This window comes from Macrotis lagotis, chromosome 1 (genome assembly GCF_037893015.1).
Source record: "Macrotis lagotis isolate mMagLag1 chromosome 1, bilby.v1.9.chrom.fasta, whole genome shotgun sequence".
NCBI classification, from domain to species: Eukaryota; Metazoa; Chordata; class Mammalia; order Peramelemorphia; family Peramelidae; genus Macrotis; species Macrotis lagotis.
Window position 1 is genome coordinate 713583651 of NC_133658.1, and position 17846 is coordinate 713601496.

Sequence of the window (17846 nt, forward strand, 5' to 3'; positions counted from 1 at the left end):
AAGAAATATCAAACCTAAGACAAATTATATTCTCATTGACATACAATAAAATCACTGATTTAGCAAGAGGTATGTTAACATAGGAGAGAAATAAGTAGGAACTATTCAACTCCCGTTTTGTTTTCATCTTCTCTTATTAAAGGTGGTCATCAAATTAGAAAGAGTCAAACAATAATTGAATAAGGGAAAACTGAAGCTTGAAATGGAACAATTATCTGATTACTAAATAGTGTGTAGGCTTTAGTTGATGCCAAGTCTCAAGTCCAGAGGAATATGTCCTACATTTAGGAAAGATGCTAAAAGCATGCGGTTACTAAACAAGTGGTCCAATTTTTAGAAGGCAAACTATTTGATGTTAATATGTGATAAAATTCTAAAAGAAAAAAAATTATACAGGTTTTTGTGAATACATGCAAAATAAATCAACAATCATTGGGAGCCAGCACAGGTTCACTAAGAACAAGTTTCAAATCAAACTAATGTCATTTTCTTTTTAGACCCAACTTCTAGAACTGATAGGTTAGAGTCCATGGATAGAATGTATCATTGCATCAAACTATTCAGACAGTATTTGTTAGTATATCTTTTGGACTTATGGGAGACACAACTGTTCTTGTGAAAATTTATGGAAGTACAGCATAAAGAAAATATTTTCTTCACATTTTATATTGGATTGAGAACTTTACTGTGAGTCTAGAGCTGACAAATCCTTGAACTTGAATCTGGACAGGGAATATTAAGTGTATAATTGTGATGATTGACTCAAGAAGGGAAAGCTTGAAGAAGACTGAAAAATCACTTTATACAATTCCTTCTCAAACTAGAAAGGTGAATTAACTTGCCCATGGTCATAAAAAAGCAGGAAATGATATATCTGAAATTTAACCAGCTTTTCCTGACTCCACATTCACTGCTCTTCTATATCATACTGCCTCTCACTTTTCCAAGCTCTCAGAATAAAATAAACAATTAAGAAAATAAATGTGTGCATTAAATTAAAACAATTAAAACAAGATATGGAGTAGCTAGGTGGCACAGTGGATAGAGCACCAGCCCTGGAGTCAGGAGTACCTGAGTTCAAATCTGACCTCAGATGTAATACTTAATTAACTTGGGCAAGACACTTAACCCCATTTGCCTTGCAAAAAAAAAAACAAAAAAAACAAACAAACAAAACACCTAGACAAACTAGGAATAAAGAACAATGTAAGAAGAGTTCATCCTTATCCACAGTTCATTTCTTTAACAATTGTTTCCATTATTTCCTTGTGTTTTCACATTCTTATATTTTTTATATCTAAAGGTTACTTTCTTGTCTTCATTGTAGTCAATGAAGTTTTTATTCATAGGATTATCTGAAGTGCTATATGCAGGCATTATCTAAAAATTCTTGTCAGCTCATTACAAGCTAATTAGATATTTCCACTGAGACTTCACTATTTATAGCTAATGATTACCAATAAGCTATAATTATCAGATGGCTAACACATAAACACCATTATATTAGGCACTAATAGACAATATTACTTAAAACACAGAAAACATGGTTATCTGTCTTCTGAGAGACTAAAATCTCATTGGAAAGATGCAAGGCATTGACATATGATGAATACTTTTACACACACATGCAGACATATATGTAGATATATGTGTACATGGGAATCTACATGGCACAACTGAAAGAACACCAGGCTTAGAATCATGAAGACTCATCTTCCTGAGGTCAAATCTGGCCCCCAAACTTTTACAAGCTATGTGACTCTGAACCAAGTCATTCGAAGTTATTTGTCACAGTTTCCTCAACTGCAAAATAAACTAGGGAAGTAATTGGCAAATGTCTGCTATTTTTGCCAAGAAAACCCCAAGTTGAGTCAGAAACAGTTGAACACAACTGAAAAGGCCCAATAAGAACAGTATGTGTGTATTCATATGTAAAAGTATTCCAAAGATAAATGTATGTATGTATGTATATATTTATGTATATAAATATATATGTATGTATATATGACATGTATATGAAGGTAAATAAGAAAAGTTGAAACTATAAAAAAATAGAAACATAGATCATTAGAGTTTGAAGATACTTTAGGAAACCTTAATTTGAACTTTTCACTTTTTTATAATAGGAAATTGAATAGAAAAGAGTGGAAATGACTTGGCCAAGGTTAAATAAATAGTACAGATCAAATAAGGACTTCTGCTTCTAAGTCTAGAACTCTTTATTACACAAAACTGTTCATAAATACTATTAAGATACAGACTAGAGGATCTGAGTATAGGATACATTATCTAGAGATTTTATTGAAGTAACTATGTAAGAGGCCTTGTAGAGGGTAAGGACTATTGAAGGCTAAAGTAACTGAAAGTGCAGGAGATTTCCTTCTTAAGTACCAAGTATTAAACTTACATCAATAGGGCTCTCATAGTTCTTCAACAATAGTTCCCAAGAGAAGGTCCAATTGGTCAATTATTTGGACCCTGATTGGCTCAGAGTGAAAATAAATTAGCAATAGTTTCTGTTTGGGCAAGAAATCCTGAGGATCTTCCTCTTCCATATTGATTTTTTTTGACTAGGTAAAAGGCCATTCTTAGTCGCATTTTGTTCTTACCTAGTCTCAATCAATGAATGAGTATTGCCTAATCAAACTTAGATCTGTTATAGACCTTAGCTTTTTTTGTTTTCTGCAAGGTAATGAAGTGACTTGCCCTAAATCACCTAAGTAATTATTAAGTGTCTGAGGCCAGATTTGAACTCAATTCCTTTTGATTCCAAAACTGGTACTTTATATCTATTGCACTACTTAGCTACCCCAAGACCTGTGCTTAAAAAGTCCAAGGTCTCCCACTGTGTCCAGGACAAGCTCCAGTTATCCTAATCCACATCTGGCCACTGGAACCAGATTGTTCTTGAGGACAAAGTGAGGCTGGTAATTTTGCACAACTTACTTAAATCCAGTTTACTTGTACATCATGGCATCATCTCCCTCATGTCATAGTTCTCTTTGAGAATGGAGGACAAATGACGACAACAGACATAAATGGCATAGTAAGTTGATAAATAAAACAAGGATTATACTATTTCCGAGTCATTATGAAAGCTATCATAAAATCACTTGTAGAGGAGCAGCTATGTGGCACAGTGGATAGAGAAACCAGCCCTGGAGTCTGGAGTATCTCAGTTCAAATCCGGCCTCAGACACTTACTAATTGCCTAGCTGTGTGGCCTTGGGCAAGCCATTTAACCCTATTTGCCTTGCAAAAAAACCCTAAAAAACATAAAATAAAATAAAATCACTTGTAGACCAGGTATGTTGTTTTGGTAGTCTCTAGGTTGTTGCCATTACTAGTTATGTGTAACTCAGTTTAAGTATTCATTCCTCTGATTCTAGCATTAAAGGAGACTGTTTAGAAATAGAAGGGAACTTGAAAGCCAGATAAGTCCAATAACTTTATTATACATCTGAAAAACAAAGACAGACTAAGTAAATTGGTCAAGAACAAAAAAGTAGTATAGCTTAGATGTGATCCCAGGTCTTCTACTCCAGATCCACCCATACCCCTGAACAACCTACTCGTGATCTAAATTTGCATTGGTTTCACCTCCAACAGCATCTATTACAAGGGCAATGAAAGAGAACACACAAAAGCTAAGAATATTAACATCAATGAAAACAATATAGCCAGTGAAAACTATTTCCTTTTCTCAGTTCAAAGAAGGTTGATTTCTACTGAAGTCTTAAGAATAATGAAATAGTCTTCTATCTTTCCATAGGCTACATGCATTAATTAAAGTCAATGGTAACATATAATACGCTATATGTATAGATCTCCTTACAAATTGTCACTTTAACAAGAAATCTCCCACCTTTTCAAAGAACTTCACATTTGACACAAAATAAATTAAAGACATTTTAAAAGAGATTTTTTTAAAGTAACTTGATGACAATATATTGAATGCTCTCTAAATTAAACAAGCATTTGGTTTTTTGGTTATTAATCCTATCTTTCTTTTTTTATATCATTAAGATGATCTTAAATAAATTTGTTAGTTAATAACAGCTAATATAATGGTAAATTGGTGAACAGATGCTGAAATGGCTATGCTACTTAAAAGCACTTTGAAATTAGTCTTTAATAGAAATGATAAATTCTAGGTCAACAGCAGAGAAGTAATCTAGGGAACTCTTCCCTCACTATCCCAAAGAAAAAAAGTGATCCTAAATATATCAGTAATGGCAAGAAGAGGATAATTGAAGGAATCACACCCTGCACATAAATATGCACAAACACACAAATCTTACCCCAAAAAAATGAAGACCCACTGCTCTCACTCACACCCTCCTTCTCTATCTCTTCCATTGATGCTTCAGCAGTCGATGGCTCTTTGAACTCTATAGCAGACACAGTTTGAGGCACTCACATTTGGAGTTAACCTCTTATCAATGTTCCAGGTGGGATCACATTCCCTTATTAGGTGGAAGTTTATGAATAATATTCAGCCCTCTTGTCCAAGAGGAAGCAGAGTAGCTGTTGAGTAATATGGAATTGTAGAGGAATAGAACAAATTAAAGAGGCAGTGGAGGCTAAGAATGTGGCATTAGTATAATTATTTAATACCATACATTCCCTGAATTGCCAATTTCCCTAAAGCCTAGATCTAATCATATCACCCCACTATTCCCTCAAATCAGTAAATTCCAAAAGTTCCCTATTACCTCTAGAATCAAATATGTAATCCTCTATTTGCCTAAGTTCCTTTACAAACTGATCCCTTTATATTTTTCTAGATTTTTTTTTAAATTGTACTTTATCTTTCTTAAACTTGACTACCCTCTATATACTCAATGATCCATTGATCTTCTCACCATCCCTTACATGTAAAACCCTATAGCTTCTATCCTATGCTCTTCACTCTGTTTTCCTAGAATAGATTCACATTTAGACCACACATGGCCATAAAATTTTTACTTTTCATTTTTACCAAACATCATATCTCAGGAAGGCACAAAGTCTCACTTTTAATGATAGTTAATAGATTGACCTTCAGAAAAGAACCTCAAAGATATTCTAATTCTGGTTTTTGTGTTTTTGTGTTTTACTATAGCTTATGTCTAAGTAAACTGATGTAGATAGTATACATAATATTTTGAAATAAATAAAATAAAATACAGGTAATTACAAAGAAAACCAAAAAGCTGGTGAAAATATATACATGACTATTGAAAAAAATTTCTCTTAGACAAAAGCAAAGGAAATGATTGACCTCAGAAAGTTGAGTGGACTTAGAAAACTATATACATTAGCTGCTGACCATGGCAATAGCCAACTTTTGGATGATTAGTCTTTCTGAATTTATCCAAGAGTAGGCACTTTCCTTTGTATTTCTGAAACCTCAGTTTCCTCATCTGTAAAATGATAGGTTCAGAATTATCTTTAAGACCTTTGTTACCTCATCTTTGTGCATACTTGTAGCTGCATACACATAGAAATTTTGCACATTTGATTCAGAAAGTCATAGAAATGCTCAAGTTTTTTTTAAAAAAAAACTGAGTTCAAATACAGCTAGTAATAGCAACTGTGGGAAAAATATTAAAGCAAATTCTCTAGTGGACTTATGATAAAGAAAGCAACTCACCCCAGAGACAGAGCCAATGGAATCTGAACACAGACTGAAGTATATTTTTTTTTGTCTCTCTCACAGTTCTTGAGGTTTCTCATCTTCTTGAGGGGGGAGTTATGTTTACTCTTATAACAAAATTATTATATTAATATAAAATAAATCTAGATCCTTAAAAAAAGAAAAAATGAGTTCTATGCTCTCATTTAACAAGTGAAATAAATACACATAAGAGAAAGGAAGTTATGGATCCAAGGTCACTCAACCAAGAATGCAAAACCAGGGCTTTAGCTTTCCACTTCCTGCCAAAATGGTCCAGAAACACTACATACTATGTTATAGAAATGGTTATTTTAATCCATAAATTAAAAATAAAATAAAATTCTCAAAACTATAATAGCCACACTGGGATTTCCCAGTTTTCTAAAAATATTTTGTGGCTTGCTATCTCTCTGTTTTTCTTCTTGTCATTTCCATCACGTTCCTAAAATAAAATAGTAGGAATCAATTTTCACATCATAAAACATCATCTCATGGCACTAAATGTTTCAATGGCTTATGCCTGTCTACTGAATAAAGTACAAATTCTTCCTTGGCTTTCAAGAACTTATATTGTGAACTCTAACCTATCTGGCCTACTACTCATTTCTATAAAGCTTTTCTTACTCAAATTAGACTATGACTATTTTCTCCCTCAAATTGAACCATGACTGTTTATAAGGACCTCTTCGGACTTCCTTTAACTTATTTTTTATTTAATGTTTCCATTATCCTCACATAGTTCTTTCTGACTAACCTGGTCAATGTAATACTATTTAATACTCAGTCCTTATCCCTAAACTTGGCTGATACAATTGCTACCTATTTTCTTAGACTCAAATGACATGTGTTACAGAAATCCATCTTTTATCTTTCTAGTTAGAAGTAATATTTCCCTACTATGAACTATTATAACCATCCTGATGCTATTATTCCATTCTCACATTGTGCCTTTTTTCTGTCTATATGCTCCATCTTCCCTAGTAACTGTAATCTTCATGAAAGCAGGGATCATGTCTTTGTGACTCCACAATACCTCCCCTGCTCATATGATAGCATAAATAAACACATAAACAAATTAAAAAACAAAGGAATGAATTAAAAATTGTCCAGTGAAAAGTTATCTGGTAAGAAATTAGAAATAGAAAATTAAAAACTTGAAAGCACACTGAGTTTCTAATTCCTATCAAATATGAATTATCCATTCAAATATTTTATTATAATGCTATATAATATAAAAATTTCCAAATTAATGAATAAATATTCTTGTTGTTCATTCAAGTATTACATTTATAAACATGCCAGATAGTTACTTAAGGCCACATTGTACTAAAGTACACATTTGTTTGTCCACTTTTCTTTTATAGCTATATAACATAGGGACCAAAGAAATAGTCAACCTTCACTGACTCAAATAGCAGAGAAATAGTAAGGATTTATTCTCAACTTAGAAATATAAACAAGGCCAAATGTTTGGCTTACTCTTCTGTTAAGGAAATTAAGCATACTACATATAGGAGAAAATATGATATTGGTTAAAAATAAATATATATATATATATGTTTGTGTATGTATATATACATATATAGAGAGATGGACTTATGCTATATCAGTCTTATATGAGAAATAATAAAATGCTAAATACTGAACCACAGTTAATGACTACAAAAGGATTTAGAAGGAAAAAAAGCATCAATTTTCTCTGGTGTCACCAGAAAAGTTTCCAGAGGAAGTGAGAATTTATATAATTTTTTAGGATAAGAAAGATATATGTAGACCTAATCCAAAGAAAGGAATTGAATTGGGAAATTAAAAAAAAATAACATTGAATAGAAAGGAGTAGTCAAACTACTGAATTTCAGGCAGAAATCCAGTCAGAAAAAGGTGCAGGGAGAAGTGAATTTAGAGAATCATGAGGATATATATATATATATATATATATATATATATATATATATATATATAATTTTATTTACTATTAAGGCTAAATATAGTACACTTCAAAATCCAAAGTTCAATTCTATTAGTCCTTCAACTAACAGTATTTATTAAAATCAGTAATCTTGTTCAAAAGGGTAAGAAAACCCAGATTATTCTCACATCCTAAATAGAAAATGAATGTGTTATAATATGAAACATATGTTCTTGAGGAGTTTAACTTTTCTCTTGAGTGAGATAATCTTGGTGAACTTGGATAAATTCCAAAACCATTTTACTATATTATGACCTCAAATTTTCATAACCAACTTGATGTTTCCAAGTATGCTACTCAAAAATTCATTTTATTACTAGAACAATAAAGATACACTTTTTAAAGTACAAAATGATGCTACTTCCCCATAAAAATTCTGAGTTGTCTTATTCTTTCCCCATTAGCATGGAGATCAATTCCTTCAGACTCTCTCATTCATTACAATTTACTAGGTAAATTTAAGATGCTGTGATTCCACTGGTTTAAGGAATTCTCTGGATCTGAGAGGTCAGTAGACTTGCCCAGGGTCACAACGTTAACAAATACTGTGGTAAGGTTTGAAGTCCTTCCTGAACCCCTGCCTATCTCTCTCTCTCCAAGTTTTTACCTAACCCAGAGTCACTTGGTGGAAAAAGTAATATTGAACAAAAGTCTTCTTAATTTCAAAGTCAACTGCTAGCTAGGTTACTCTAAATGTTAATTATTAGTAACAGAGTATATGAGATTAGAAAATGCAGAAGAGCACAAATGCTGGCCATCAGGGGAAGGGATGCTGTACTTTCTTCCATTAACTAGTGATCTTGGGTGAGTCAACCTCTCTAAGTCTTGGCTTCATAATCTATAAAACAAATGTATTGAACTGAACAATCTCTAAGTTTCCTTCTTTCAAATACTGTGATTGTCTATTTCCATTATTCTAGTTATAGCAAAAAAAGTCACAAACTATTAGGAAACCTTTAAATTGATGATTCCTGTTGCCTCTCCTTCTGGTTCAGACAACATTCTAGCTACCATAAATATCAAAAATGAAACAATTTGCTTCTTCTTGACAGCAAGTAATTTTATTAATTTTGTTCAACATGACATTTTTTATAACCAACACATGAGCCAGTTAACAACTTAGATCAAAAAGATATAATGATGTTATTAGGTAAAATGATATATCATCATAATTGGCTTCATAAGGCTTCAAATCACATTTTAATGTCAGGTTAAATCCACTTAGCTGTTCAAAATAGCTTTTTAGTAGTATATGAAATAAAGTTAGGATTTGAAAAAATGAAGGAGAAAGTATGAACTTACTTTAAAATATCAAAATTCAGAGACAGGACATTGTTTCTCAGTTTTATAGCTAATAAGACTTGAAATACTGTAAAAAAAAGATTTCTATGAATTTCCACTCATGATTTTTATCTAGCATTTTAATTTTAACCAAGCCTGGTCTTTGTCTCATCTTTTTTCTCACTATGATGGCATAAAATAAATGATTATTATTCTTATTTTATAGATTGGATATCGTAGTACAGAGTTTAAGTGATTTGAACATGGTGACAGAGGTAGTGAAAGAAGAATTCAAACCCTACTGACACCAAGTTCAGTGCTCCCTCCATTTCTTGGGGTTTGTCCTTTATTTTGAAGAGGATCAATATCACAGGGTTATGTCCTGATTCAGGTATGAATTGGCTTTTAGTGAGGCAGAACTGCACAAATTCTTCAGAGTCTCTCTCTCTCTCACTCTCTCTCTCCCCCAAGTTACTGAATCTATGAAGTAGAATCAAGGTTTATTTTTTTTTTGTTTTTCAGACAAAGAAATTGGAACATAAAGGAAATTCAGTGATAGAGTCAGTGAAGTAATATCAGATCCAGATTAAAAGTCTGAATCTGTCAACATAAATTTACTGTTTCTGTCTTTCAAAAGGTTCCCTAATTAATGTTCTCTAATGCTAAGTTCACAGTATTCTATTTAATCTCTATCAATCTGGCCATTGCTCTAATAATAATTCTTTTTTTTTTAAATTTCCTTTTTCAAAAAGAATACTCCCAAATGGTTTGTCTCAATGACTAATAATATCTAGCAATGATTTAAGCCCGAAATTCTTTTAATTGTCCTTTTTTTGAACTTTATCATGAGCAAAACATCATCCCATCTAAAAGAGTAAATAACTGAACATAGTGTCCTAGCTGGAATGTAATGCATGTGCAGAAATTTTAATGCTCTATATCTATCTGTCAGTTAGCAACACTGGCATCCTTGTTTGGCATTTATATTATATCTTCACAAAATGTTCCACAGTAACTATCACATCCTGTTCTTGGTTTTGATGATGAATGACAGTATTTCTTAATTCATACTCCAGATTTATACTGGTTTTACCCATGCTTATTTGCATTAGGCTTCTTTGATATCATGTCTTTAAGGTCTTCAGTGTGTTTTGTGAATACACTAAGGTTAATGTATCCCCTATTGGCTCCCAATACCTTGGTGAGCTATTGAGTTTCTTAAAAGTAGAATATTTTAGTGACCTGTGATCCATGTCCTTTATTGTCTGCCCTTCTTCCAGACAAAGGTTTCACTAATTTCCTATTTTTTTTCTGATATTGTAGTCTACACCTTTAAAAGTTTTTCAGTTATTTCAAAGCCAGCAGACATTGGGGTGGTGGATTGAGTTGGTTTAACAAGTAGCACAATTTGATTGTAAGAATATTAAACAGACATAAAGTTTTAAGACAACTATGTAAAGAAAAGTTTACAACCTGCAGATTTTTAAAGGCAGTCAGGTAAAGAGAGGGAGGGAATAAATATTTGTATAGTGTCTACTACATGGCCTCAGTTACTGTGCTTTTTATAAATATGATTTCATTTAATTCTCACAACAATCTCCATTTTACATTTGATCAACTAAAACAAAAGGAGATTAAGTCACTTTGCCAAGGAATATATAGCTCTTAATTACCTGAGGATGTATTTGAACTGTCCTTTAATGTGATTATATAGTTATGTTAATAATCTCTTCCCCACCCTATGCCACCCTCATTACCACTTTATCTCCTTGCCTTTTGGTTCTTTATATCTCCTTTACCAGCCCTTTCCCTCTTGATTTATTATTAACTTTTTTCTATTAATCTAAATTAGATCTGAAACCCAAAGAAAAGAATCTCCATTTGTATTCTAATCTCTAAACACAACAAACAATAAATATCCAAAGTAACCTGACAAAATATGGATAAGGTACTTAGGATTACTCAAAATGATGAAATAACAGGTAGCTGTGAGTGAATACAGAACTCGGCTATAAAAATCATGATATAAAAATGTTTAAGAATAATGAAAATTGTATGAAATTAAAAGGTAAGAAAAATATATTATAGATCTCCCTGATTATTTATTATTGATATCCTCTACAAAGAGAAAAGATAGTGTGTGTATTTATGTGTATATGTACACATATATGCATATACATGAATGTATGTTTATATGTATCTATTTTAAAAATAAATTATTTACTCCTGGAGGGAAGGAATTCAGCTTGGTTTATAGTGTAGTACTTTATTCATTGGAGGTGTTTTATTGAATATCTTTTGAATATGGTTCTAGATATCTGAATTGCAGTAATTTACATTTTTACATGTAGTAAAAAGTACTTTTTGCACAAAGTACATATATTTACATTTTTACATATGTTGAAAAGTATATTTTAGAATCACAAAACAATTCATTAATGATGGAACATAAAATCCAGTTTCACTTTTCCAACAGATGCTGTATGTGAAGAATAAAAAGGAAGCCAACAGATGTTTTCTCAACACCCAAGAGAAGAGAATGTTGCTTGTCTTCAAAAATAGTCATTGGAAACTTTTAAAAACATGTTCAAGATGTCTCAATAAAAGAGTAAGAGTAACTTAAAATTATAATAAGTAAAATGTAAGAAGATGGATAGAAAGAAAAAGGAAAGAACATTTTTAAAAATACAGAAAATACCTGCAAGAATGAAGATGTAGAAATCAAATATTACTAAAATGGTTGTCATATGCATCATCTGATTTATGTTGAGGTATGCCTAGGGACAGGGATAGAGACTTTATCTATGATTTCATTGTTATAAAGATTTCTCTGTAAGGGGCACCCTCTATCAAAGTAGTTCAACAACTTTGGGGTTTCTCAGAGTCTTAGTCAGTTGTCCCAAGCACTTGAAAAGTTAAATTACTTATGTTGGATCACAGAGAGAGTATGTGAAAGAAGTCACTTTGAACATTGGTCTTCTGAGTCTGACTCTCTAAGCATCATTCCACAGTACCTGTAGAGCTATCTCCAAAGAAGAATAAATTTTTTAAAAAGTTTTATTAAAATTAGAAAGAAACCTAAGTTGAATAAAAAGAGCTTTGGAACTTATTAGAAGTTTATTTTGAGATTTTTCAATATATAAACAAATTATATATAAATTATATATATATATATATATAAATTATGTGTATATTATATTTCAATATATAATATATAAAATATGAACAAATTATATATGATATATTATATATTTCAATATATAAACAATATATAAACAAATCCACTGGACTTGCCAGCAAAGGTGTTAGAATGATGACAACCTTTCTCCAATGATCATTATTCTGAAAGGTCACAACACCCTGAGAAAGTACAATTATGAATGATAGATAGGCTCATGCAGAGTAAAGCTAATAGGTTAAGTAAGGACACTGGCTGAGTAGATATCAAGGTCTCAGCTGATCTTCTAACTTGCTTAATCCTGAATTGAGATAAACTAAATTACGAAATTACAAGATTGTCAAGAACATCACACATAATGTATTAACTTAACTCTTGATAATGATGACCATCAGGAAAAAATAAAAAAGAGATGTTATCAAATTAAAATGACATGTAATTCTCAATTAATCAAACTAGCTTGCCCAATTTGCAGTTCAGTTCTTCCTAATTTTCTTTCACTAGTAAACTAAGCAAGGGTACATGAATAGTGCTTGTTTCCTTTCCATTGCTAATCATAATCACATTTGTCAGTTTCTTAGATACCTAACATATAAATAGACTACAGTCTGGCAGGAAGAACAAATGGAAAAGAATTTGAGAGATCTTAGCTCAATCTAGGTTTATTTTACACTGACAGGGTTTAAACAAACAAATAAACAAACAACAAAACAAATTTTAATTGCATCAAAGTAGAAAAACATTCCAGTTATTCTTCAACATGGTAGTTTCATTATTCTGTCCTGAGTGTTTCTAGTTCTCAGTTATTTGAATCCCTCATTACAAAAGAGGTAGGGGTAAAATCCCTATACACAGTTCACTTGGATACAGGTGCAGAAGGTCTAAAATGAAATGAGGTCTTAATGAGGTCATAAAATAAATATAAAAGTTAAGTTTATGTCCTGACCCTTATATAATCTGTGAATACTTTTCTATTATGGAATTAGAGGAAGTACCACATTGTGTTGCAATCAAATTTTCTATATCTTTGGGAGTTTTAAAAATAATTAAGCCCTAAGGAGCCTGGGGTTATGAGGGGTTGAACAAAGTTTTGGAGCACCCATGAGGCTATTACAAGAAAGCATCAAGAATGGGTATGGGGCACTTCTCTCCTTGCTCCATTCTCTGTCCCATCAACATATCATCATAGCCACTGGACCTAAAGGAGAGAGTTTATTAGGAACAGTGACATACCATGCATTCAGAAGCCCAAGCTAAGAATTATTTTCAAGGGGCATGATCTCTCTCAAGTAGGAAAAAATAGTAGAACTTTGTATAAGAGTAAGATCTGGGGAGTGTTTGAGATACTGCCCACAAGAGAGCTGCATGAGAGTGTTAAAAAGACAGAACAGACATTCTTTTGTCAAGAGTTGCAAACTGACCTTGTCAAATATGTATTCGAAAGGTTTGCTTCACTACTGCTAGAATCAAAGTTTCAACCCACTTTTCCCATGGAAATGTGTAACTTTTATGGCAAAATATGACTCAAATTTAAGAGATGAATGTTTTTACACCTACTGTTTTAACTACACCATCCTGAGTAAAAGTTTGCTATATGAAAAATGTAGCTATAGACTGACAAAAGGAAACATATTGGTTGGGGCTCATGATCTAAATAATAGGATTGGTACCCACTGGGAAGCACTAAAACTCCAATAGAATGCCATCACAAATGTGCAAGTGTGGGTTATGTGAATACCTTGGGAAATGTTCAGTGGCAAGGGGAAAATAAAACACTTCTGATGTTTAATCAAATTATAAAATTTTCAGTTCACCCAGTAAAGTAAAATTTAAATATCATCTCAACCTTAGAAATTAAGGTGTAAAGATATTGAATTGTCTAAAGGAAATCATAGCTAAAATTAGATTAAATAGAACCTGGCATCTAACAACATAAAAAGGACTTACATTCAAGAATGATTTCTGATTATGCAATACATTAACAGTTTTAAAAAAGCAATGAAATTTATCATTCTAGTTAATGCATAGTTTCTAAAACTATTATAAAATTCATGAATGAAGATATATTCTTAAAGTTTATCTACTAAATATTTTCTTGCAAGAAATTTCAGCAGAGCAGAGTGAGTGAAAGAGAATTCAAAAAATTTCATGTACTTTTTTAGACTGGTTAAACTGCTAAAACAAGTTTACAAAGTTTGAATAGCATATTTGCTCATTTTCTGAATGTTTACTCAAACAAAAATACATATGTACTTTTCCTTGCAATAAAGTATATATTATATATATGAAATAATATTCCTGAATATTTGTCTTGCTATTTTATATCTTGAAACAAGACTTAATTAAGATTATAAGTAAGCTTCAATCTCTTATTAATAGTAAAAAAGTAGTTCCTAAATATAAAAATCAAGCTTGTCAAATTCTATTTTGTCATTTATGTTTAGTAAAAGTGAGAGGTTGCCAATCTAACATTTTAAAAGATTCTCATTATCACAAACTCCCTGATGGCCTCATGCAAATCAATAAAGTACTCATCTTAGGTATTCTAATGAGAGTTGAAAATTAATCCATTCATGAAAAAAATAAAGAGGCAGAATATAGATATTGTGTATAGTATTATTCCCTAATTTGGACATATAAATTCAAGCATCAGAATTACTAATGAAAGTTACTTTAGACCATCAAAAAAAATTCCTAGTTTAACTCACATTCTAGATCAGTACACTCATTAATAATAAACACTTGGTAAACTATTAACAGGTGTGCAGGTGACATCCAGTATCTTGAATTCAACTCTTAGTTATCATCTTTTGTAGTTATGAAACCATAAATCACAATAGAACAATTAAAAATTTATCTGACATCTGTTCTCTAAGTTGTGCTTAAAGATAACATGTTATCAATTGAACAAATAATATAAAAACAACTTGAAATTTTTCTCAAAAAGTTTTAGTGAATAAAATACATCTACAAAGAATCTGATCAACATGGGAATAATATATCAATGACTTGTCTTGGAATCAGGAAAAACAGAGGTCAAGTTACACCTCTGACACTTGTCATCTGTGTAACTGTAGACAAATCACTTAACATCATTCTCCAAATACTCTCATAGAGAATGAGTTACAGAGAAATTTATCATCCACATGAGTGGAGGGAATTGTCACATTGAGAATTCCCTAAAACAATGAAAACATGGGTACAGAACTATTTCTACTGTAAAAATCTAGTTATTATAAAAAGTATGTTATTTAATTTGCCAAGTGCATCATTTCAAGAAAGAAAATGAAAATTTTGTGGGGCTCAAATAGCACAAAAAGTAGAATTCAAGTATAGATAATATAGAAAAATATTTACTTATAAATTATTTTAAACCTAGTTTTTATTTCTTTCCTGAATCACTGACAATCTACATGGATATCTAGTGGGAAATGATATGTGATCCTTTGAACATATAAATATTTATTTGTTTCTGCAAATCTTCATGTTTTCTTTGTTTTGTTTTATTTTTTTTGGCAAGGCAATAGGGTTAAGGGACTTCCCAAAGTCACACAGCTAGGTAATTATTAAGTGTCTGAAGCCGGATTTGAACTCAGGTCCTCCTGACGCAGGGGTCAGTGCTCTATCAACTGTACCACCTAAATCTTTTCTTAATATGCCTCTACTCAAAAGCAAAATCACTTTTATGCAATTCATAAAGTGCCACCTCAAGAGTTAATACCATCATTTCTTTATACATAACATAGATAATAGGACAGCGTAAGTGACTGAAATAAGGACATGAGACAAGTTATCCTGAACTTAGAGATGTGTGAATAGCAATTTTCACATCAAATAATCACCAATATTTATTGCCTGTAAGAGCTAAATAAGAGGACATCTTTCTTTCAACTTAAGTAGATTAAAGTTTTGAGGAAATGATCAGTTTTGATTCAGTGGGCAAACTTGGAGATTACCATGTCCAGCAAGAAAATGTAGAAGTAGTTTCCTTTAAGAAATACAGTACATAGTAAAACTGAACTTTCCTAAAGCCTTAAAGATTCAAGATTCATTTTTAGTGCTGGTGGAGTCCACCCAGAAGAAAAAGAATCAAGTGACTGAAGCTCTTTGTTTATATGATAGTCTTCAAATGGATGAAAAAGAATAAATTATTTTCTCTTTTCTTTATCCAAACTGCAATTTATTTTCAAAAACATTAGAAGAGATGTGTTTGAATTACCAAAGACCTGGGATAATTTTTCCTAGTCAATGCTTAATATACATTGAGTCTATTGAGAATCATTGCCCATAACTGTTTTCACTTAAGTACCCCCTGACTTGAAATAAGTCAATCTCTATCCCCATGACCCTTCAGTCCCAGCCTTTCAATATTGGGGTCCCAGCAAGCATAGTTTTTAGTTTAGGCACATCACCCTTTAGCCTACTCTCATCCTTCATTAAAATAACTTAAACAAGTCATTGTTTTAAAGTACATCTTTTAGAGCAATATCTTTATGACACTATTAATGTGCATTATTGTTGACAAAAATAAATTTCCAATTAAGATTATATATATTAATATGTTCGATAGTTTTACAGGGAATAGTAAGTATAAAGCAAAAAGTCAATTCTACTAGAATCTCAAGGACCCACTGTCATTTTTCCTCTCTCAAAGGAATAAAATTATAAAGAACAGACTTATTTGTAGCATATTCCAGGATTACATTAAAAAGAAACAATAAAAAACATCTTGTAAGGATCTATTTTATGCCAATTTTCTAACTATGAATATATAAACATATAAACATATATAGATATATTTAATTTTTATTATGGCATTCTAATTGTCCAGAGAATTCAAAGAAAGTTTCATTTAACTGGAAACAAGTAAAAAGTCATCATTTTCATTTATACTAACCATTTGAATTCCAAGGAGTTTTTTGGTCTAATTATTGACAAGTGATGTCAAGTATAAAAAAATAATTGAAAGAAATAAAATGCTGCTATGGATACAATATTTTATCATATAGCTATTTTTTTTTACTCACCAGTTGTTTCCACAATGCCTTCTAGGATGACGACAATCTCGAACTGTTCAGCTTGCATGCTTCGCTGGGATAGGTCATAGAAGGGGCTTTTGGCATCAATCACGTGGCAAATTGTGAGGGGGGAAACAAGAAAAAGTTGATCTGCCCCTGTACTAAAACCTACATCCAGTTCAAGTTGGTCAAGGGGGAGGAACTCACCCTCAGGTGTCTGTCGAGACTAGACAAGCACACAGAAAAAGAGAAGAAATCACCACTAGTACTGCAATGTTCAAGATAGCCCAACAACAATTCACATCACTGTCAAAATTTTGCCCTATCTAAACAAAATCCAAACAAATCATTATATGGCTGTATTATAGCAAATAGGCAGAAGCTCTATATCCCCATACTTTTCATGTAAAAATATATGCACTATTTATGACATGAGAGAATAGGGATAGGGTCTGGCTGGTGATTTCACTGACATAGGAAGCTATAAATCAAAGAAACCTAGTCCTATAGATTGAAGAAACCTGGTCCTTTACCAAAGGACATTGGCATATTCTATGAAACTCAAACACTTTGAGAATTGTTTAGAGCAATGAGAGGATAAGTGACTTGCCCAAGTTCATACAGCCAAGAGTATTATAAATGGTACTTAAACCATCATCTTCTTGGTTGCAAGAAGACTACTACATCTTGGTTTTCTCTCATGAAATTAAGTTTAATATGATTACATCTTCTTGACACCTG

General features: G+C 31.8%; 1 protein-coding gene across 2 annotated transcripts in view; it reads right to left on the minus strand.

The window, feature by feature from the left end:
- The window catches only part of KCNJ3 (potassium inwardly rectifying channel subfamily J member 3), a 185058-nt gene that overhangs the window by 154378 nt on the left and 12834 nt on the right, over positions 1 to 17846 (minus strand). The window contains exon 2 of one of the 2 annotated variants that reach the window (XM_074215958.1): positions 17115 to 17331. The exons of the other annotated variant lie outside the window; for it this stretch is intronic. Coding sequence (XP_074072059.1) covers positions 17115 to 17331 — 217 coding nt within the window. The remainder of the gene's footprint in view (positions 1 to 17114; positions 17332 to 17846) is intronic. 2 annotated transcript variants of the gene reach the window in all.